The sequence below is a fragment of the Rhodnius prolixus genome, unplaced genomic scaffold, assembly GCF_049639745.1.
Source record: "Rhodnius prolixus isolate KJV_2025 unplaced genomic scaffold, Rpr scaffold_10, whole genome shotgun sequence".
Lineage (NCBI taxonomy): Eukaryota > Metazoa > Arthropoda > Insecta > Hemiptera > Reduviidae > Rhodnius > Rhodnius prolixus.
In genome coordinates, this window is record NW_027411615.1 from 25,414,038 (window position 1) to 25,437,337 (window position 23,300).

At 31.7% G+C, this 23,300-nt stretch overlaps 2 protein-coding genes across 3 annotated transcripts; both read left to right on the forward strand.

The window, feature by feature from the left end:
- The first annotated feature begins 827 nt into the window (after positions 1 to 827).
- LOC141457111 (uncharacterized) lies at positions 828 to 19,092 on the forward strand. The gene is made up of 3 exons (XM_074133641.1): positions 828 to 978; positions 6,863 to 8,185; positions 19,037 to 19,092. Exons 1-3 carry the CDS (start codon positions 828 to 830, stop codon positions 19,090 to 19,092), a joined length of 1,530 nt encoding a protein of 509 aa, XP_073989742.1.
- Positions 12,594 to 23,000, forward strand: LOC141457281 (glucose dehydrogenase [FAD, quinone]-like). Of its 2 annotated transcripts, none has more exons than XM_074134023.1 (3): positions 12,594 to 13,290; positions 19,037 to 19,250; positions 20,393 to 23,000. In XM_074134023.1, exon 3 carries the CDS (start codon positions 20,394 to 20,396, stop codon positions 22,245 to 22,247), a length of 1,854 nt encoding a protein of 617 aa, XP_073990124.1. In that variant the 5' UTR covers positions 12,594 to 13,290; positions 19,037 to 19,250; position 20,393; the 3' UTR covers positions 22,248 to 23,000. The 2 variants fall into 2 exon arrangements, with proteins under 2 accessions (XP_073990124.1, XP_073990123.1); XM_074134022.1 differs by having other exon boundaries at positions 19,037 to 19,108.
- The last annotated feature ends 300 nt before the right edge of the window (positions 23,001 to 23,300 follow it).

Sequence of the window (23,300 nt, forward strand, 5' to 3'; positions counted from 1 at the left end):
CACTGAAGTAGTCGTATTGAGATTTTTTTTAATGTAAGCATTTTTTTGAATGAAAAAGGCCTTTAGGCTGCAGTGCTGTGGGGAACTAGACCCACCTTGAGTTAATAATAGTGAACTTTTTGTTGATGGAACAAACTGTGTATTGATCTGTTCCCTTAGAAAGTAGATTCTCACTTTCCTAGTTTCTTCAGAAATCATTCAAAAAATTCAACATATTGAGGGGTTAAGAATGTGTTTTAATAGAGTATTAAAGAATATCTTTTGATTACTAGTTGAAATCCTAAGTTTCGTTACTAATCGAAAATTTCGTTGAAATCCTAAGTTACGATTAGTTTTCTTAATTAGCTCGTTTCTATCCACATATAAAAAAAAATATAGCCTAAACTATATTAGCAATAACAATAAAAACAAATAAGTGCATTAAACAACTAACAAACTACAACAAATAAGAGGTAGCACAAAAATAAATCAATTTAAAAAAAGTGTACTGCAATTTTACATTTTCATGGTGATGATACCATGCTCTCGATAATTATTCAGAATGATTATTCTATAATAACATTAATAATAATAGCCTTTATTAACAAACTGGATGATATGGATAAATTTTATGGAGGACTGTGGAGCAGAGCACTCAAAATAAAAGTGGATGGAAGAAATAAGAAGGGGTCTTTGCCCTAAGATGGGCCTAGTTATTTAGAATGATTATTGTTTAATGTATTGCGAATGAGAATCGATGCCACCACTGTTAATTTTTTTCGGTATTTCCACTACATGATCAGGTATCCAACCAATCTGAGGAAGTGGTTGAAGGATTCTGTTTAAGGATGTTAGCCTGTGACTCGGAAAAATTGATTGGGTTGAAAAACTTTGGTTGTTTATCCTTCGGATGCTCCTTATTGCCCATTGTAAGCTCCACTTGGGATCGACCATATTCTGCAACACCATCTTTCCGTGAAAGTCAATATAATGCAGGATGTAAAAAACGCAACAACCTAACAGAATTACTGACTAATTATTAATATTTATGACCGTCCACTTACGTTTCTAAGCTAAAAGCCTCCTTCTTAATATTATTTCTTCAAACGTGAAGGTTTATGAAATTAGACAAATACCAGGCCTGCACCACTTGTATTTTAAACTTTATATTATTTAAAATTATGCAATTCTCCTCTGTATCACATCTTTATTAGAAATAATCTGTAAATCAAAAAGCTCTTGAAAAGAAACCAAAATCTATCTTTTTTATTTCCACCATTCATCGCCACTCTCCAAAAAGAATTTCATATCAATTACATCTTACAGAATTGTGCATTTAACATTTTAACTTTTTTTCCATAAATGGTAAACACTTTTTTTTACCAGGAGAACGAGAGATAACTCCTGAATCGTTAGATTCTGAACAAAGTGGTTCTCTTTAGCTATAGTGCAATCTATGATTATAATTTGCTACTTTATTAAATTGCAACACTACGATTGAATGCAAGTCCTTGAAATAGGTTTTTGTATTATTTTTTATTTATTTTTTTTATTTAAGGTGCGTCAACATCTAAGGTTATTGGCGCCCGGAGCTTTTTCCAGTGCACTGCCGGCCTCCGGACAGTGTTCTCTCTCACCGGACAGTGAGCTGTAAGAAGCTTCTAGGAAGAGAAAATCTAAGGGTCAGCAGCTGGATTCGAACCCGGGACCTCCGCGTGGGAGTCCAGTATGCTAACCTCATAGCTAATCCCTTCCCTTTTTTGTATTATTATTATTATTATGAGTATGCATTGCTTCTTTCAAGATCTACAGTGCTCCTCTTACTAGTACTACGTGACATCCTACAAAACCTTCTTCAATCCAAGATAATTGGAAATCCGAGAATGAATACACTGGCTTTATAAACCAATGTTAATTTATAGGCCCTACAACATGTTTATTTTTAACAACTGTATAGAGTTGCGTGCGACGTTGCCTCCCCTGCTCAGGTCGTCACCAGATTATTGATTGCTACAGACTACTCTAAGGTTTGTTAGTTAGTATGGCGATAGGTTCTGCGTCTGTACTGCAAATGAAGTTTTTTTGAAATATAAAAATAATTTTTGAAAAACAAATATTCTAATTTAAATCCAATGATAATTAATTTTATTTGTTTTTAGACAGGCTAGAGTCAAATAAGCAAAATTTAACAATAACGTACTTATAAGCAAATTATGACGACTAATAACGTATATTACTAGAAGCAAAGGGTTTTGTTAGCACTAATACTTTTACAGCTTTAGCGAGCACTATAAAAATCCCTAACCGGAATGGTATGCAGACATATTTCCGGATTTCACTAAGGGTAATAGTATCTTCTTTTGCGGCTCAGAATAAAATGGACTATTGTCAGATAGACGAAGATTTACAGTTCTAACAACCGTTTGGCAAACTTACTTCCACAGGATTGATGAAATACAATCCGCACCCCCACAATAAAAGAGTATTCAGAAACCGCTTCGAAAACCATTTCATATTTAGTTTAGTATGTTGCAGTTTAAACAATTCTTGCAAGTATAAATAGTACTTCAGTTCAGAACATCAAGAGAGGCACGCAAGTATTGCGGACTCTATTCATTAAAACTGTCCGGTAGGACAGTTGTATAAGGGTTGATCGTCAAAAACTGCACGAAAAAGCGTAACGTTGAAAAACACCCAACTTTGACAATTTTTTTCTCTTTTTCTACAAAAGATAAAATTCCCAAATTTTCTTTAAAATATAGGGCAAACCCTCCTTTATAGCTGTAATTTTTTTGCAACAACCCAGATCTAATAGGTATCGAGAAAAAAGTTGCCAAAAATGAGCAAAAACGGCTTTTTCAAAAAATGTTCTTGTTCTTGTTCTTGTTCTTCTTCTTGTTGTTACCTTTTTTGTAAACAACGTAGCGCCTAAACGCTGGAACCGATTTTCATGAATGAGGTGTCATTCGATTGGGAATTTTATGTAGATGTGCCTTTTGGGGGTCTCGACGCTGTACATCGAATGGGGGAGGAGTTAGCCCCTTAATGTAAGGCCCCCTCCAAAATTATTATTACTAATTACTCTGTAAATCTTGGCCCGATTTTGATAAAATTTGGTAGGATGTTAGGGTTAGGGCTCCCCTACGTAACATTAAAGCGGCGATCAGCTCTTACACTTGTTAAGGGGCAGTGTAGCAATCGTTTCAAATTATCGACACGTGAACCGATTTTCATGAATGAAGTGTCATTCGAATCGAAATTTTGTACAGATTTGCACTTTAAAAGTCTTGACGCCGTGCCTCATGAGGAGGGGAGTTTGCCCCACCCAAATAAGGCCCTTTCTAAAACCATATTATTACCAATATTTCAATAACGCTTAGTCCGATTTTGCTCCGAAAATTCAGCTCGAATAAGTGGTTAAAGCTCCTCTACGTTGCTGATGCTCTTGCACCTACTGAGAGGAAGTACTGCAATCGTTTAAATTATCAATGAGTGAACCGATTTAAATCAATGAATTGTCGTTCGATTAAAAAATCTTTGCCTCTTTGCCTAGAAGTACTGCAATCGCAGTTTATTTTTCTTACTCCTCTTAAAAGGAAGTACTGAAATCGCAGTTTAATTTTGCTATTTACGTACAAATACCTTCCTATGTAATTCAAAACGCTTTTTCAAAAAAAGTTGTTATTGAGGATGGTTTGGGGGACCGCAACTATAATCATTCTTTAAAAAGATCTCTCCAGAGGTAGTTACGGTTCCGACTTAACACCTTATCAGATTATAATGATAGAATTGTTTATTCCAAATTTTAAAAAAATCTGTAAAGAAGATATGTAACTTTGTAAAATAGACAAAAAGGAAAATCTATCCAAAAGGTACAAAAATCTCTTTAACAAAAACTTACAGTTTAAAATGTTAAGTATAAGGGTTGATTAAACGCCAAAAGGTACACAAATCAGCAAGCACCCAACATTTCATTAATTCTTCATTAATATTTATGTAATTTTACTGTATTAATTTTCATTAATATTTTTTAGAATTTATTAGATGTCACAGACCCTTATGCTGGCCACTTCATTTATAATATTTTTTTGTTATAATTATGATAAATCACACATACGTACATGCATGTTAAAGTAGAAAAAGACAAAGTTAGAGTAGGCTACTGTCTTGAATTCGTCTTACCGAAATATTCGTGAGCACAAATATCACACAGTTAATAACAAGTAGATTATTCAACAACAATTATTCATTTCTCAATTGTAATTTAAATTAGTCTCCCTAATTTTACTTATTAAAACTGTCCGGTAGGACAGTTGTATAAGGGTTTAGTAAAATACTGGAATAATTAGCTGTCCTAAAAATATGCATATCTTATTTACTTTATATTACATATTAAATTTTTTGATAAAAAAAAGTTTTGAATTTTTTAGCCTCATAATTTTTTTTTATAACGTTTTTCTTTTCAACCAGTAATTAATAGTTTGATTATTATAAATAACTAGATATTACAGTCAATCTACAGTGCTACTTGAACATATATTTTGTAGACGAAAATGGCCAGCATAAGGGTCTGTGACATCTAATAAATTCTAAAAAATATTAATGAAAATTAATACAGTAAAATTACATAAATATTAATGAAGAATTAATGAAATGTTGGGTGCTTGCTGATTTGTGTACCTTTTGGCGTTTAATCAACCCTTATACTTAACATTTTAAACTGTAAGTTTTTGTTAAAGAGATAACTATTAGTACTGCAAAAAAGAAAAGAAAAGTCAATTAATGACGTTTAGAGTCGGAAACTGAATTCAATTGTAGTTGTAGAACTTTCTCAAGCTATTTAGTTCTACATTCAATTTTTAATCCCCAGGATTGTTGGAATGTCTCTGAACTTTTTGCGCTAAAATACGACAAGCACATCCGTTAATTATCTATAATCAGAAAATTATATTAATTGAAGCAAAAAGTAAAAAAAAATATGTATAATTTTCCTGGACATATTTTTCGAATAAAGAAAGATTTACTTGTCCAAGACTGTACTAAGTATAAAGACAATTGTTGGAGCCATTTTGAAAAAAATTCAAAAAAGTAAAATCACTTCCGTTTGAGAGATTTTCGTCTGTAAACAACTAACTTTCGGAGACTAGAACTGACTTGTAGAATGAGAAAAAAAATTAAATGAAAGAAATAAAAATCATACAGAGCAGATATTTAAGTATATTTTAAGTAAAATGAAAGATAATCGTTATGTTAAAATCAGAGATTCCTGCAAATAAAGACCGAATAGAAATAGTCCTTTAAGACAGAACAATTAGTGTAACATGTTTTTAGAAATAATACTGTTTCAGAGACCCATACAAAAATAATTTAGAAAGATTTTAAAAGAACGTGGGTCACAATGTTTATATTGCTGAAAATATGTCACTATAATAACGCTCTCCAGTATATGAGTCTTACAAACTTAAATCATCCTATTTGCTTCAACTACCGCATATAAAATTACTATCAAGTTCTCATATTAAGTATTTTAAAAGAAATTAGATCTACGAGTGCAGTAAAGTGTACAGACATTATGTAAAGTTACCAATGAACTATGTGCAGTGTGCAGTGGCCCCCTAGCCTGCTCTCATTCTTATTTAACAGATTTATCACTCACCAAAACCTCTGACGAATTAAGATCCTTGATTCACGTTTTTGGGATCTCTTAAGTTCGATTATTATTAATTTCTTTTTTTAAATAAGGTGTTCTGCAGAATGGGGTTTGATACCGATCTTAGTCTCGGATTTTATTAAATGGTACATTAGGTACTGTAAAGTGCGTTCGCGATTCATCAGAGTTTGGAACCTGGACGTAAATACCTTCCATAAAAAAAAAAAAATTATTCCTTTACTTTTTACTTAAATCGACTGCAACCTAAAAGATTTATTATGGCTCCCGTATAAGTGTAGAAGGTACGCGGCGTCTATAAGATGTTTGATATATGAGTGTATCTGCTTCGAGTTTTAATAAGTTTGGTTGTGGGTTTGCTTAACCCAGGCAGTTTGCCACACTACCTCTGCATATTTTTGTTGTGTGACCGTGTATCCATAGGAACATCAAGATTCCCTGAAGAAGTAGCTACACCACTTTGGCCAGGTGCTCCTAGATTATCAAGAAAAGATACTTATTGAAATCTTGCTGATCTTTTGCTGTGAGGTGTCAATGGGAATACCGAATTGGTTATCACCTTGAATACAAAAAGTGGTTTTTAGAATTCGTTCTGTGAAAAGATATCGAAAGACCAGATCTCAGTACTTCCTCTTACGAGGGGGTAGGAACAAGTAAAAATCAAGGATTGTAGAAGAGATAAAAAAAAATGAGCAACTCCTATTTAATGTTCCGCACGCGGCCATAGAGTTGAACACAGAATGGAAGCTAGGAAAAAATCTTTTTTTACAGCCCAGCGGATTAGATGATGCGTATAAAAAAAAGTAGATGATTTCTCCTCTACATTTTTCTGACGTATCTAAAAATAAAATTTTTATTAAAAACTAATTATTATCAAAACATTTATATAACAGTTCTACTTTATATTACCACACTTAGTTACAGTTTAATGAAAGTAACTGAGCATTTGGTTGCATCAGAAACAACTTATTCTTTATTTTAAGAAGTTATCTCTTAATTTATCTGCTCTACTTTTCCTCAGATTTCTTCCTCTAGAAATCTATCTAAAAGGCATTTACAGATTACTTTAACCTAGCTTTCTTTGACTAGGTTTCTGATTTACAGATAACTGTACCTTCGACTATTGCTAAAGATCCTTTTCTTATTTTGAAAAAAGAGGCCTCGACGCCCACTTTGTTTGGAAATTAATTTTCAATTGCATTGCTTTTTTACAAGATTCTATAGTACAAATAGTTTTGGCTCATGACAGCATCTTTAAAAAGGAAGGGTATCACCCGCCACTTCAGTTTAGCTTTAATCTAGGCTGTGAGAAAAATGTGTTTAAAGAACCTTATCTAGTCTTTGATTATAGAAATTGCGACTTCAAGACAATTTCGAGTTATCTAGTCAACTACGACTGGGATTACGTGCTAGGTACAGCTGATGTAAATACTGCCTTTGATTTGTTTGGACGAGTTGTGACGGAATTAATCTCTGAATTTACTCCGCGCAAGAAAATTTTCGAGTCAGACTACCCGAATTGGTTTTCAAAGGAGTTAATAACGTCAACTAAGAAAAAGAAAGCAGCACATCAACAATATAGAATCTCTCTACTTCGTAAGGACTATGAGCACTTCTCTAAGGTACGTGCGCAATGTAAAAAATTAACTAAACGGGATTATGCATTCTATATACATGATGTAGAATCAGCAATAAATGAAAGTTGTGATATAAAGGATTTCTGGAACTATATCAACAGGCAAAAAAACAATAATGCCATTCCAGATGCTGCCCACTTCAATAACACTTATTCTTCGAGTAACCAAGATACGGTAAACCTGTTTGCTGAGTATTTCTCAAGTGTATATAATAAGTCTGTTCTAGATACCGCAACCAATAAAGATGTGATATCTTTGAATTCAGTGAACATCTCAATGATAGAATTCAGCACCGAAGATGTACTAAGACAACTGTCTAATGTCAACATCAGGAAAGGTACAGGACCTGATGGAATACCATCTGCAGTATTAAAAAATTGTCAACTTGCTCTGGCTCCGATTCTGGCCTCATTATTTACCAAATCCGTAAAACATGGGATTTATCCGGACATGCTAAAAACAAGTTTTGTAGTTCCGATTTACAAATCTGGAGATAAGAGGGATGTTACAAATTATAGACCAATTTGCATTCAATCAGCAATTGCGAAAATATTTGAAAAGTCTGTAATTGACATTCTTCGACCTTTACTCGACAACCTCATCCTCAGTGAACAGCATGGCTTCCATTCTGGTAGATCGACGCTCACTAATTTGTTACTATTTGAGGACTATCTGCGGAGAGCCTTAGTTACTGCCAAGCAGGTCGATGCTGTATATCTCGATTTCGCCAAAGCTTTTGATCGTGTCAATCATTCCAAACTAATTCATAAACTATCCCATTGTGGAATTCATGGATCACTACTTGACTGGTTTTACTCCTACCTCACCGCAAGACATCAATCTGTTAAATACAAATCACTAATGTCAGAAGAATTTCTTGTATCATCTGGTGTACCTCAAGGTTCTATTCTTGGCCCTTTTTTATTCAAAATTTTTATCAATGATATATCTACATGTCTCAATTCAGTAAACTTTCTGCTTTTTGCTGACGATTTAAAGATTTATACTGCCATTAACTCTGCGGATGACTTTCTCCTCCTCCAAAACTCTCTTCATAGACTGAGTGTTTGGTGCGATGAAAATGATATGAGCCTAAACATCTCTAAATGTAAGGTAGTATCCTATCATCGTAGTCGGACGTGTACAAACTTCGATTATTCTCTTCATGCTTCAACTCTAAGTAGATCTAATGTAGTGAAGGACCTTGGTGTTACGTTCTGTGCTAACCTTTCATTCAACCTCCACATGAACTCCATAGTCACAAAGGCAAATAAAATGCTTGGCTTTATATCTAGATCTACTCGAAACTTTAAAGATGTCAGAACCATAATTATCCTTTACAAAGTAATGGTGCGACCTATTCTTGAGTACTGCTCTGCTTTATGGTCTCCTTATCAGAAAACTTACGTCAACAAACTTGAATCACTTCAAAGAAGATTCCTAAGATTGCTCTGGTATCGAGAGACAAAAGTCATGACGGAGGTACCGTACGATGACGTAATGGAATTTACTGGTTTGAGTACTTTACAGTTTCGTAGACAAGCCACAGACTTAAATTTTATTTTCAAAATTCTAAATAATAATATAAACTGCCCTGAACTTTTATCATTGTTAAATTTTCACGTGCCAACAAACGGTACTAGACAAAAACAAGTGTTTTCTAAAGTGTGCCATGGTACCAATTATCGTAAGTTCAGTTATTTTCCAAGAGTTGCGGATCAAGTTAATCATCTACCCGCTGATTTTGATATATTTAACACCAACATGATCGAGTTGAAACATTTGTTAAATGGCTGATTTTGCGGTGATTGGTACTAGGGAAAACTTACCGGTTATTTGTGATATAAAGATTTATTAATTGAGTAAAGTTTCTATTTTTAAAGTATATTTTATAGTACATATTTTGAAGTATTTTGTTTATCTATTAAGTAAATTATGTGTATATATTATTTCTATTTTATCTTTATTTCTATTCTACGATATATATATGTATAAATGTATGATGTATGTATATTCTATAATTATTATATATTGAGTTATTATTAAATGTTATTTTAAATTATATTTCTTTGTAACTGGGTGATTGCCCGTCTTGTAAATAAATAAATAAATAAATAAATAAATCCTTTTTTAAAAAAAGATTTCAGTCTAAGTTGCTGGTGTTCAGCAAATGGCTTTCATCATATCCTCTCTTTTCTCTTTCTCTTTTTGATCGCTAGGAAGAAATGTTAAATAGAGGACAAAATATTACCAACAGGACAGAACGTTAATAAATAGATTGTTTATAATAATTGTTTTAAGATAACTTGCTTTTTTACTCTTTACTTTTTATTGATAACTAATTCTATGACGTTTCTTAGGATAATTTCGCTTTTTGTTTTATTTTATGTATACTTTACGTTTATTTAAATTTTTTCTATCTTCATTATCTTTTATATGGTAATATTCTCCAAAAAATATGATTTCCTTATTTATATGTGTATATAAAATGTATGGTAGTAACTTATTATGTAATTAGAGCCACGTTGACGGAACGGCAAAATGAAGATTTACTTTCTATTGCTATTGATACCACATGGTTAAAACATGTATCTTATTTATTTGCTACATTTCTTAACACGTAACTTACTACTATTTCAAACATTGCTTGAGAAAATGATACGACCATTTTGGAGAAGTTATTATAAAAGCGTATCCTTAAAATGTCGTTATCCAAAATATATTCTCAAAAAAACAAGAAAACATTACTTTTATTAAGTTTAAAGTGGCCCATGGAGCTTTGGCCCAAAGAGAACACATTTTGAATAAACGAAGGCCAAACCCTCGAAACATGAACGAAAATGCGTGTTGTCTCAGGCGAAGTTTTGCCATAAGGTTACTATTGACGATCCTCGGTAAGACACGGCGCAAATCTAGTATTTTACATTGTCAGTTTAAAACATTTTTTTTTTTTTTTAATCTTTACAAATGCAAAGTTCTATTGTTAATTCCTGGTTATTCTTCACTTTTTTCTCGTTGAATTGTTTTTTAATTGTTCTTCTTTGGGGTAAGTAATGAAAATGAGGCTCTACAGCAGTGGTTCTTAACTGGTGTTCCGCGAATATGGTCCAAGTGTTCCGCGAAATTTCAACTTTAAATGTATTGAAAATTAGAAACTTAAGAAAGATACGAAAACTAAAAATCGTTCCTTTTTTTAAATTTGAATTTTCCACTACCAAAGCTGGCCGATCTTTTTAAGTCATAGTCTTTTACAGCATTTTTCCAGTGGAAGTGAATTTATGAATTTGATTAATTTCATTTTCAGAATTTATTTTTTAAAACTATGTAATAATTTATCCTTTTTTAATTTTAATTAATACATATATCTTTTTTGAAAATTATATTCGATTTTTTATTATTCATTAATTTTAAGTTCTTGCTAAATACCGAATTTCAAATTTTTTAATGTTAGTGTTCCGCGAGAAAAATATATACATAATTGTGTTCCGCGTCTTTGAAAAGGTTAAGAACCACTGTTCTACAGAATTGTTATACGATTTGTTCATGCCAAAAATTATTACTTTAGAAAGCAGAACTCTTACATAAAATGGAATCGTTATTTAAAGACTATTAAGGAAAAGGAGAAAATTAAAACTACAATTTTCCTTAAAGGAAGTTTGATTAGAAATTATCACGTCATTTCTTAAAACATTTTCCTTTTTTATTTATTTATTTTGAGATAGACTTCAGTTTCGAAATTTGTAGCCTCGAAAACTGGAAAAATAAATATTGTCGCTACGAACGTATTTAATTTTAATTTTGTCCAGATTATAAAAGAGTTAATATTAATATTTCCTTTTTAATGAAAAGCGAAAAAAAAAGAAAATAGAAATAGAGATATTACAAATAAGCTCCTTAGGTTCTCAGATCTCGAAACAGGATAAATAAAACAGGTGAAGTCAAAATCCTTGATTATGTTTACACTGCAGAGCAATATTTAGCATTACGTAAAATATGTGAAGATTAAGCGTGCCACTAGGTCTAAATCATAAATAGTCTATTAGCTAGCTATCGGTGTGCTAGCCCACTTCCAAAAATTCTACTTTCACTTCTCTTAACACTGTTAGCATTCTTATTTTTCTAAAACTAAAATTATATGTTCATTTTTTTTTTACAAACAAATACAATCATTTAGCTGTGCTACCGATGCTAGAATCAGTTTTGCACGCGCGTCAAATTTGGAACTTCAATTATTTACTAGAACAATATCTATTGAGATCTAGATTTGGCAATGGCTTGCTTATATAGTGATCATTATATCTAAAAAGAGTAAATGGAAAATCTAATTTTTATTTATTAATACCCAGGATCCTTCTTATTAACAGGAAATACCTAACTTTTAAATAGATTTTTTCTTTAAATTTGCTATCATATGGAGGCAAACCAAAAAACTTAATGATAACAAAATCGGGGGGATACAGTTTGGCGTTATAGTTTAGAATGTATCGTCTACATCCAAAATTAAATTAGACCACTGGATAGCTAAAGGATCGAAGAATTCATTACGATAAGCGAGGACTGTGACGCATCGCGCGCGGTAGAGGGAGAAGCGCCGCCATTTTGAGATCATTTTGCTGCGTATCGAGATTTGCAATTAGTATAACTTTTGACTCGGAGAAGCTACGATGTTCGTTTAAGTTTTAATCGTCAGCTGTCCTCACAATCTATCGATTGTATATAAAATATTAGTTTAAAATAGTAACAGTGAATATAATAAGGTGTTAGAATAAAACAATATTATCAAAAATATATAATGTCGGCCTATACGCGTCTAAAAGCCAAAACCAAATACAGAGATCGTATACGGTTGGAAAGGGCTTCTCAAGAGCAATCGAATGGTAATAGTAAAACACCATATGACCGAGTCAAGCTTCAAGCTGTGCCGGGAACGTAAAAGAATGAATGCGTCCGAGCGGATCAACGACGGTGTCAGTACATCTGCTGCTGGGGCGGTTGAAATTATGCAAGTGGATGATGAAATCGCTTCTAAATCGACAGCGGACTGTATAGTAATGTGTTCGATCGTCGATTTGTTTCCTTCATTTCATCCTAAATACATAAAAAAAATATTTTATATAAAAAATTTAACCCGTTAGGTAAACGTATTCACGTACAACACACGGCCGTGTCCATGACACAGCCACAGTTTTTTTTTTTTTATTTCCTTGGTAACAAACAATACTATTTTGATCTTGCGTGTTAAATGTGCAAATCCTTCAATTTTTATTGAAATTTTCCTTCTAAAAAAAAAAAAAATTCTATTTGTGTAGAAAATTGGTATTATTTTCATTTATGAAAAAGTTGCAAAGAAAATAAAAGAATGTATGGTATTCACAGTGCAGAATATTTTTAGTATTTCATTCAAAAATTTTACTTTTACTAGATTTCTATAGACAATTTACAGGAAATAGTAGTTACAAAAGTCGTTCTGAGTGACAAGAGAACACGGTTCGGAGACCGGCAGTGCACTGAAAAAGTTCCAAGCGTGACCTCAGGTGTTGAGCTCCTTAAATTAAAAAAAAAATAAATTAATAATAATTGCAAAGTAAAGGCTGCCAATCACTTAAGACGAATTTCTTCGTTGGAAAAAAAAATGGGTCAATTAGAATTTGCTGTGTAAAGAAAGCCGTGACCAGACTCCCTTAATCTGCAGAGAAGTAATTAATTTTTAAAGTATCTGAAACATAAAGAATATCTTCCAGTATTATCAATTAGAAGAGAAATTGAACGAGATGAAAATTTCGATTGTTTTGTTTAAAAGTTGAATAGCTGTAGAATTGGAACTTTTAGATAACAAATGATCTGCAAATTAAGATAAAGGATTAGCTTTCTGGCAGTTCTTCGACTCCGAAAGGTGAATAAACAGTATGAATCCTCCAGCTGATTGTAGTGGGGGGTGCATAGTAAAATTTTCTTGTATTGGCGGCCACGCACGCACTTATGTGATTACTACAGTTCTGAATACATGTGAGTAGAGCCTCTATCTATTATTGTCATCGTCATTTCTGTTTTTATTATTTTATTTATTTATTATTGAAGTGAATGTTCATCATGCATGCCATGGCGATTAGCGTGATTTATAAACATTTAAGATAGATAAACATTTAAGAAATACAATTTAAAGATTCACACTTTACTGGAAAGCTTCAGCTTTTTCAGGATAGTTTTAGACATGGTAATTTGTGCTTGATTTATTACATGGTTAAATGGAATTATTAAATTTCAAACCACACTCTGTAGCTGAAATTTATTATTGTTAAATTTGAATTTCATTTGAAATTGCAACAATAGATGGTCTTTTAAAGGATTAACAAATTAGAATATATTTACTGTATCGTTTTTACTTTATATAATTGGTTTTTAAGCGCAAGTTTAACAAATTTACAAGATTTCTGATAGGTATTGTCCCTCTTTTTTAGTGTTTGATATCCCTTGAGGAAAAAAATTTAATTTAAATTTGAATTTAAATTAATTTAAAATCAAAAACAAAGGTTCTAGAAATTTCTTTTAGGAAACACCCCGGAGGTTTCAAAAAGATTTTTGGTCAAAATACATCAACTAAATGTAGAATATTATTAGAATATTTTCTCACAAATGTCACACTAATGATTATTTTTCATCTTTTTCCAAAGTCTTCCTTTTTTTGTGGAAAAATCTGTTAGTAAACAAATGATCATGATAAAAAAAAATTTGAAATTCTAAAATTATTTCTGTTTTGGTTTTTTTTTTTTAATAAAATTTACTTTAAATGCTTTTGGTGAAGATGATTTACTGTTAGACAGATGGAACTTGAAAGAAAATTATTATTAAGAAACATAAAATTGTGTATAAAAAAATTGGGAATGAGGAAAGCTCAGTATTTTGCGGTGATAATGAGGTCGAACCCTCGTTCTTTTTTCACGATTTTATCTGGTTGTTATTGATCATATTGAATTGGACAGGGTTTCTAAATGCTTTCCGCTCCATCCAAGCTTCGTTAGCAGAAGGTAGGACGTAAATTACCTCTGAAAAAAGTGTGATTCAATAGTCGGAACAGCTGAAGTATACTAGTTAACCAAGTTAATGAATTACCTCTGATTGTCTCTGAAGAAACTCAGCGCAAGCTTGTTTGAGTTGTTTGACCAGCATCCCCGCGGAGGTCAACATCCCTAAAGAAGTCGTTAGATCACAGAGCTCCACCAGGAAAGTTTACATAGTTTAGATAGTCTTTAGACTATCTTTTAAAGTACCATTTTTTTGTTTTAATTGAAAAATCTGAGAATAATTTAAAGAAAGTTAATTCAAAAATTAAATTTTTCAAGGATGTATATAAAATTGAATACTTTCGTTTTAGCTTGCTATATAATATAAACAGTAAGCTTGAACAACACAATAAAATGTTTTCCTAAAACCGTGGAATATAGTTCCATTTTGTATAGTCTATTGACTGAACAAAGCGGTATTTTCTTTCTTAACGCGTAAAGGCGTTTTTTTAAAAATGTATCTTGAATAGATATATCTTCGGTTTTTAGATACCAATATATTATATCGCAAATGTGTAATGTTTTTGTCATTCTTTTCCAGTTGCCACATTCACTTTTGTCCAGCGTGTGTGCAATTCTAAACTTGGATATGTAAACCGAGTTATTATTTTGTTAGTAAAAAAAAGAAGTGTACAATCATTTTACAAGACAGAAGTCAACTACATGTATTTTGTTATATAAATCCGAATATACATAAGAATAGGCTTTAAATTTTAGAACGCAGGTAAATTCATTCTAAATCAAAATCTGTTAGTCACAACTTCTCTCAAACAAAACACATTAGTGAGTTTCAAAGGGCGATCATTCTGTGCCTCATTCTTCTTAGCATAATCCTTATACTGGAACAAAAAATAGTCCTGATACAAGGCATCTCACTCGTTTTCAAACTATCAGACAGTTTAAATATAGCCAGTAAGTTTGAATTAGGGATTTCGGTATGAATTTTCCTAACAGAATCTTTGAAAAAAATATTTTTAACGAATAATTGCGCTTGTGATCGAGGGGTAAATATGACTAATAATGTGGCATTTGAAAAACGATTCATTTCAAACTACCTTTTCCGAATTGGAAGTAAGTTAATATAAGTAGTCCTTATTATAAAGCGTGATCTGAAACTTCCCACGAAATCCACTTTAAACTTTTCCCCTTATTATTCTACAGAAACCTGTCCGTAGAAGTGATTGTAAGAACTTGGAATCTAACAGAAATGAAAAGAAGAAGTTTCGGTAAAAAAAAAAGTTTATTAGTGCACTAGACTCACAATGAAGACCCAAATTTGAACCCCGGACATCTGTCCTTAGATTTTTTTTCTTTCCAGTTGACCCTTACATTTCATTGGCAGGCAGTTGTAAGCAACGGAACACAGTCAAAAAACAAAAAAAAGGTGCAAGGCTGCTAGATGCATTGATGCATAAGACCTAAAATTCATTTGCTGAATGATGAGTGAATGTTTTCTAAGAATGATAAGGGGAGGAATGAGTGAAGGTGAGGATAATGGTCGGGCATAACGGAGACTTTAAGCATCTACAACATATTTTACGAATTAAATTTAAATTATTTGAGGCAGGTCAGAGATCATAGTTGCAAACAGTCAAGTTGAAGGTCAATGGCCTTCTTGTTTTCTTCGCCAAGAACAGTAGAGTTAACTGGATTCGGTGATACTCTTGAACGGTAATCCCAAAAGGTTAAGAACATCAAATGGGCCTTGCCGCTCACGTCCTACTTTGAAAATAACCATTTGAACAACGTATATTATTCTGCTTTTAAATAAAAACGTTGAAACTGCAAAAAAAAAAAGTAAAGATGCATGTATTTTGCGACTAGCATGTTAGAAACATTTAATTGAAAATGGTAAACAAAACTAATCAATTTTAGTTTAAAATGAGTGATTGCAAAGAAGAAAAATGTACACGTTTTACTTAACTTTTTAAAAAAGCAGGTTTTTGAAAGATATACAGATTTGTTAATTCCACAATGTATTAAATTTGTTACTTTCAATAAAGCGAAAAATTTTAAGAAAAGAACCAAATAGAACTACAGTAATTAAGAGCAAACCTGTCAACAATTACTGGCTTAGCGACTGAGAAAAAGATTTGAATCCAGTCTTATGTTAAATCTGTTTTTCTTGTAAGTGATCTGTGTTTCTAGTTCACTAACTGGAGTTCCAAATAGTTTGTTTTCTTTTTCTTAAATGATTGTCATTTAAACTCACATTCGAAGAATACAAACTTGAAAATATACGAGTATACACAGGTATTTGTAGTTATGTACATACACATGTATTTTATGGTGATTCGTTACTCCCTAAATTGTAAAATGAATGAATGAATGCACCGCTAGAGAAAATCTTTTAATGATATTCCACCAATCGTAGTGAAGCCCGAAACAACGAACACCAATTAAAGTTTTTTAACAAAGACATTCTCTGGCCTTTGCCTAACATCTTTTTTTCAAAAATATAGTTTGATAAGCTTAAAACATTCCTTTTTTGCCAGTATATTATATTCACTATAAATATTTTCTTTGTGAATATATTCACGGAGGTTGTTCATATATAGACTATATATTTTACAGTCTAAACTGTAATGATTGGCTAGGACCAAAAATAAAGTGAACGAAACGTCTATCATTGAAGAATTAAAGAGTTTTTAGGTTGTCTGGCCTCAGCAAACCATTGCAGTTTGGATATAAAATAGTCAAACATAAAACTTAATCAACAGTATGTATATTTTAATTTTATAAAAAACATTTTCGAGAAAACATATTTCAATAACAAAAATAATTGAACAACTTTTCTGTTAAAATTTTAAAGAAAGTAATTAGAATTGTAAAATAAAAATAGACAAAATAAAAAAAGAACACTGGTTAGTGTAATCAGAGTTTAGCCGAGTTTAACTGGCCTTCCTCTTTGTGTTGCATGAACGGAATGTTAAATCTGAACTTGTGACGACTTTCTTTTTGATTCTGCAAGTCACGCACCCAAGCACCGTATTCTTTAGTAATATTTTACACTGTCAGGTAACTTGGCTATATGCACTACTGTTGAAAAAAAATTACTTGGCAATTATTGTAAAGTGATTCTACTTAATCCTAACTTTTTGCTGAGTCAGCAAGTGTGTGCAGTGCGAGACGGATACATACGAGTATCCGTAATTGAAGTAATCATCTTCTCTGTACACCAAACTGATTTATCTATTCTAGTGATGGATAAAAGTGTAAAACCGGTCAGGGATACAAAAAACATTATCAAATATCAAAGATATTATCCAGCACTGCGGACCTAACCACAAGTCCATTTAGACCTCAACGATCAATTTGTTTCCTGCTGGAAGTAAACTTACTCGAATTTTCAAATAAAACTTATAGATTTATATGTGTTTGGACTAAATATAACAATAAGGAAAATCGTTAAGGCCTTGTTGAGAAAATCTCAAAAAAAGAAAAAAGTGAAAGAGAAAAAAAACATTCTTCCCGGAAAGGGTACTTACTTCCAGTTCGGAAATTATTTCGCCAACTTTCTGTCAGTCTCTAAGTGAGCATTCAAACGAATATTAATTGATTCCAGTCGAAATACTTCCTTTTATGAGTTGAAAGAGAACAGGAATATCCAGTGAAAAATATAGTTTAATAAATTTCTGTTGAGATAAACGGGCATGATTCAAATAATGCCGTTCCCACCGATTAATTTTATATATCCAAAAATTTGCAGGTCTAAAATCCCAAAACAGCCACTACACTTATATTTTGTACACTATTGATGATTAAAATCTATTATGTAACAACTACAAAACTGAATTGTTCTTAAATAATTAAAATTGTTCTAAATAGTTCTAATAGAGTTATAATAACTCTACATAATGACCCATAATTTATGTTTGTAAAAATAAATTATTTATTCAAATAAACTACTTTACAATTAGTGACACGTATTTAGGAAAATGCCTTGACACATTTCAATTTAAATAATAAATCACATTACAGTGTAAAATTGTCTTTAAATGAAATAGTTCATTCACTTTCTTATACTTTCTCTTACAGGATTTTTTTTTGATTGAGTTAGAATTGCAATAAGTATGAGCTTAATCTCTAGTTCAAGCGAACACTTTTAAATGACTCTGAACTGTAAGGAGGTTCTAGTAAGAAAAAAATCTATGGATAGGCAACTGGATTCAAACCAAGGATCTCCGATTGGTTATCCACTGCCCTAATTAATAAGCTAATTCTTTTCTTGCTTATTATTTTGATTTTATATAATTCTGTAAGTTCAAAACATTACAGGTGGTTTGTCTACAATAAATCTATATTAATTTATAAAATAATAGCGATACATTTCCAAAGAATAATAATAGAAAAATTGAAAAATAAAAACAATTACAAAAATTAGTTATTTACAAAAACACCATTGTTTCAAATCAAAAAAGTTGAATCATAATTGTTCTTTATCTTCACCTTCTTATCAATATTTTATATTTTTAATTTTAATGCCAAAAATCATTAGAACTTACTTTTAAAAGTGTAAGATTATAATTTTAAAACTATAAAATTATAAGATTAAAGTAATTTTACTCGGGGAGCGATACAACTAGAAAGAAAAATTGTTATTCATCAAGAACAAAAACTCTTAAAATAAGAACTGATGCTTTATAGTTGAATAAAATTACTAATTTCGTTTTTATTTATTTTATTTTTAGAATGTCAAACAGCCTTAAAGGATGACGGACATACTTTTCTATGGGCACCTCTTTAGCTAATTAAACAATGATGTGAGTCACACTATCTTCTTCCAACAAATTACACATTGTACATACGTATGCCTTTAGTACAGTACCTATTACCTTACAAATAAATAATTTTTTTTGCAACATGCTAGCCTTAATTGGCTTTTTATTATCAGCGTGATGAAAGGTAGATCATTTATTGTTAAATAAGATTATATACTAATGTCGCTATCTAATTAAATATGTTAATAAACAGTATTGCAAGTTGAAAGTTTCATCCTGTTAGATGAGCTAAACTGAAATTTTAATAGTTAATTCATTTGTATTTATGTTTTTTCTATTTTGTTCGGGTATTGTTCTAACCACAATTATCCGAAAGTGATATTGGAAATTAGCTGGATTGGCTGACCTAATTAAATTTTGCGTAATTTGCGGCTAATTTATCGAGCTCTAATAGTTAGCACTAGTTAGCAATAGTTAATAGCACTGTTTATTCACTCTGTTGTTCACTATCATAAGCAACTGTTGCCTACAGGTCTGCTAATTTATAATATTTAATACTGCTCCTGAAACAATTGAAATCTTATAGTAGCCATAACTCCTGAACGTAGTTGTTTTGGGAAAATCTTCCAAACAAAGAGATGGATTCATGTATTAACAGTTTGCGTAGCTCCATAGAAAACATGCAGGAACATATTTTGGAATCGTAAAGTTTGGTCATCAGATTTTTGTTTAGAACTTAGTACTAAAGCACACCCAATGCTTTCCAGCTGAAAAATCGATAAATTGGATAGACGAGACATTATAGAGGGGAAAATAAGTTGCTGTGCCCTATCTACTGGACATTCAATTTTCTTGTACAAAAAAAAGTTTTAAAAAATTGTTGGATCCTCAAATAATAATTGATCAGAAGAATTGGTCTCACGCACAAGTTTCTAGTTGGCTGCCCTTAGATTATCTTTGTCAAGCCTCTGAATTAAAGGAGATTTTAGTCTCTTCTGTAATTACTTAATTTAAGTACTCTGTCTGAGACGGTAGTACACTCAGAAAGTTCCGAAAACCCAAAGGTACCTCAATAAGATTGAATCGCTCTGATTGACAAACCTGGTTTGAATACACAGTGCAGTTAGTGTTAATTTTCGGGAAATTATTTTGACAAAAGTTGACAGCTTACGATGTAATTGATGGCTTGGCTTGTACTCAGTATCACTTTCTCAATATCAAATTATCGCACAGCGAATGTCATCAGTCATATTTATTATATTTTGGTGTTTTGATATTGACCATAATTGATATAAAAATTAATAAAATAATATTTTTATTTTTCAGGATGCAGATTTTTTACGTACTAATTTTATCATTTGTGGGCTCTGAAGCAGGAAATATATTCTCATCGTTAATCAGAAAATATAAATTGCGTAAGGGGCTAATTTTAAGGGAAGACATTTATCTTGGCAACTTACCTATTGCCAAAGATTATGATTTTGTTATAGTTGGTGCCAGCCCATCAGGATGTGTAATAGCAAATAAATTGACCGAAAATCCAAATGTTAAGGTTTTATTATTGGAGGCAGGAGCTGAAGAAAATACTTACACTGATATACCTGCTCTTGCCACTTATTCACTATTTACACAGTACAATTGGAAATACAATACAGCCTACAGAGAAGGAATCTGTCGTGCAATGGTGAATGGAACTTGTACGTGGCCGTCTGGTAAAGCTATCGGTGGAGGTTCCGTAATCAATGGAATGGTATATACCCGAGGAAATAGACGCGATTTTGATGTATGGGCAGAAGCTGGTAATGTTGGTTGGGGTTATGATGACATTTTAAAATATTTTATAGAAATAGAGGATATGCAAATAGATGACCTTAAGGATTCACCTTATCATGGAACGAAAGGAAATTTGACAATCAGTTATCCTAATTATAGATCAGGAGTTTCTGACCGATTTATACGCGCTGGTGAGCAAATGGGTTTTCAAAAAGTAGATTACAATAGAGAGGGCACTCATATAGGATTTAGCAGGATTCAGTCGGCTATGAGAAATGGTAGGAGGTGTAGTGCTTCTAAAGCTTTTCTTTATCCAGTTAGAAAAAGACCTAATTTACATATTAGCCAAGGCTCCTTTGTTACAAAAATTGATATAGATAAAAACAGTAAAAGAGCAGTGGGTGTAGAATTCACGAAGAAAGGACGACAACGTTTTGTGAAAGCCAAACGAGAAGTAATACTTGCGGCTGGAGCATTCAATTCCCCCCAGTTATTAATGTTATCTGGTATTGGACCCGCGGAACATCTCGAAGAATTTGGAATTCCAGTAATAAAAAACCTACGAGTAGGAGATAATCTGCAAGAACATATGGGAACAACTTCCCTCACTTTTACATTAGATAAATGGGTAGTGCCAAATTACTCTGCTGAAGTTTTAGCATTGCCTATAAGAATATTTGAATGGGAAAAAACTGGGAATAATGTACTTAGTTCAGCCGGCTGTGAAACTGTAGCCTATTTCAAATCAAGCTACGCTGAACCAGGTGATTCACCTGATATTGAACTACTCCAAATAGCAGCTGCTTATAATTCAGACAATGGAGCGAATCTTAGAAAAAATTATGCCATAAGAGATGATATATATAAAGCAGTATATAAAGAACTAGAGGGTAAACCAACATTCAGTGTTTGGGTGATGGGTTTATACCCACTGAGCAAGGGTTCTGTAAGACTGAACAGTAAAAACCCATTTACACCACCTAAAATTGACAGCAATTTTATAGATTACAAACAAGACGTGGACGTCATAATACAGGGAATAAGAATCGCTATAAAACTGATTGAATCACCAGCTCTGCAAGAGATTGGTACTAGATTACACACTAAACCACTACCAAATTGTACCAAATATACATTTAACAGTGATTCGTATTGGGAATGTTTTGTTAGAGAAATAACTTCACAATTTCATCATCAGAGCGGCACGTGCAAAATGGGACCAATCTCGGATCCAACCGCCGTCGTAGATCATAGATTACATGTATATGGGATAAAATCTTTAAGAGTAGCTGATGCTTCTATTTTCCCAAGAATTACGGGTGGGCATACCTTAGCTCCTTCATACATGGTAGGTGCTAAAGCGGCTGATATGATCAAAGAAGAGTATCCAGATTTATTTTACGAATGAAAATAATTATTTTATTTATTAAATATGAGTGGATAGTAGAGCAGAATTACAATGTCCAATTGCAATTAGTACAACTGAATGATCTAGTCTTTCATTACATTCCTTATTCTGTACGATCACTATTAGAGTTAATTATTATCTCACATTGCTATTTGCGATAAGATATTGTTTTTTAAAAAAACTTTTTGCATTACTTTTCAAATGGCAAATAAAAAACAACAACTGAATGTGCTCAATTACGAAGACTAAATAATATTTTTGGAATAATGGTTAAATGAACTTACGTTCATGGGAAATTGAAACTACTTGCCAAGTTCTTTATCGTGTGAAAAAAGATTAAGAATGTAGTTATCGGTACCTTAGAATACGATTATGATAAATACTTAAATACATTGAATAAAATTATTGAAAATTTATGTTTCTATACTTTCCATTAATTCATCATAGTTTAAATACTTCGCACAAGTATTTTTATGCAATTTAATTCATATGTGTTATCTATCTATCCATATTATAGTACAAGATTGTATCTCTCCTTTCATAATATAAGGTGATTCGATTTACTTATTTCATTAAAGATGCAAAAAAATTGATCTTTATGTTTAACACCTATTTACTATGGTCCATTCTTGAAAATGGGAGTATTTCTCCTCAGCAATGTGTTTTATTATTTATTTATTTCATTTTTGCAGTAAATCATCGATATTTATTTACATGTATATTATTTTTAAATATAACGTTAATTGTAACCGATATTACAATTCTTCATTTGTAGTAGCTTTATTAATAAATAATGGAATTCTAAAAAATGTCTGGATTTTAAGTATTCATTTCAGAACAAAAAAAAAACAGACATTATAAAATAATGCCAATAATTTATTCTCGAATAATAAAATTAATATAAGTACAATATTTTTTAAAAACATCCAATAATATATTGTAAAAATTTAATAGTAACGAAATCTAAATTATTTAAGAAATTAGAATCGTAAAAAATTTATATTAGAAGGCGTAACTCTTCTACATGTGGTTTTCTATACAAATAGATTCACG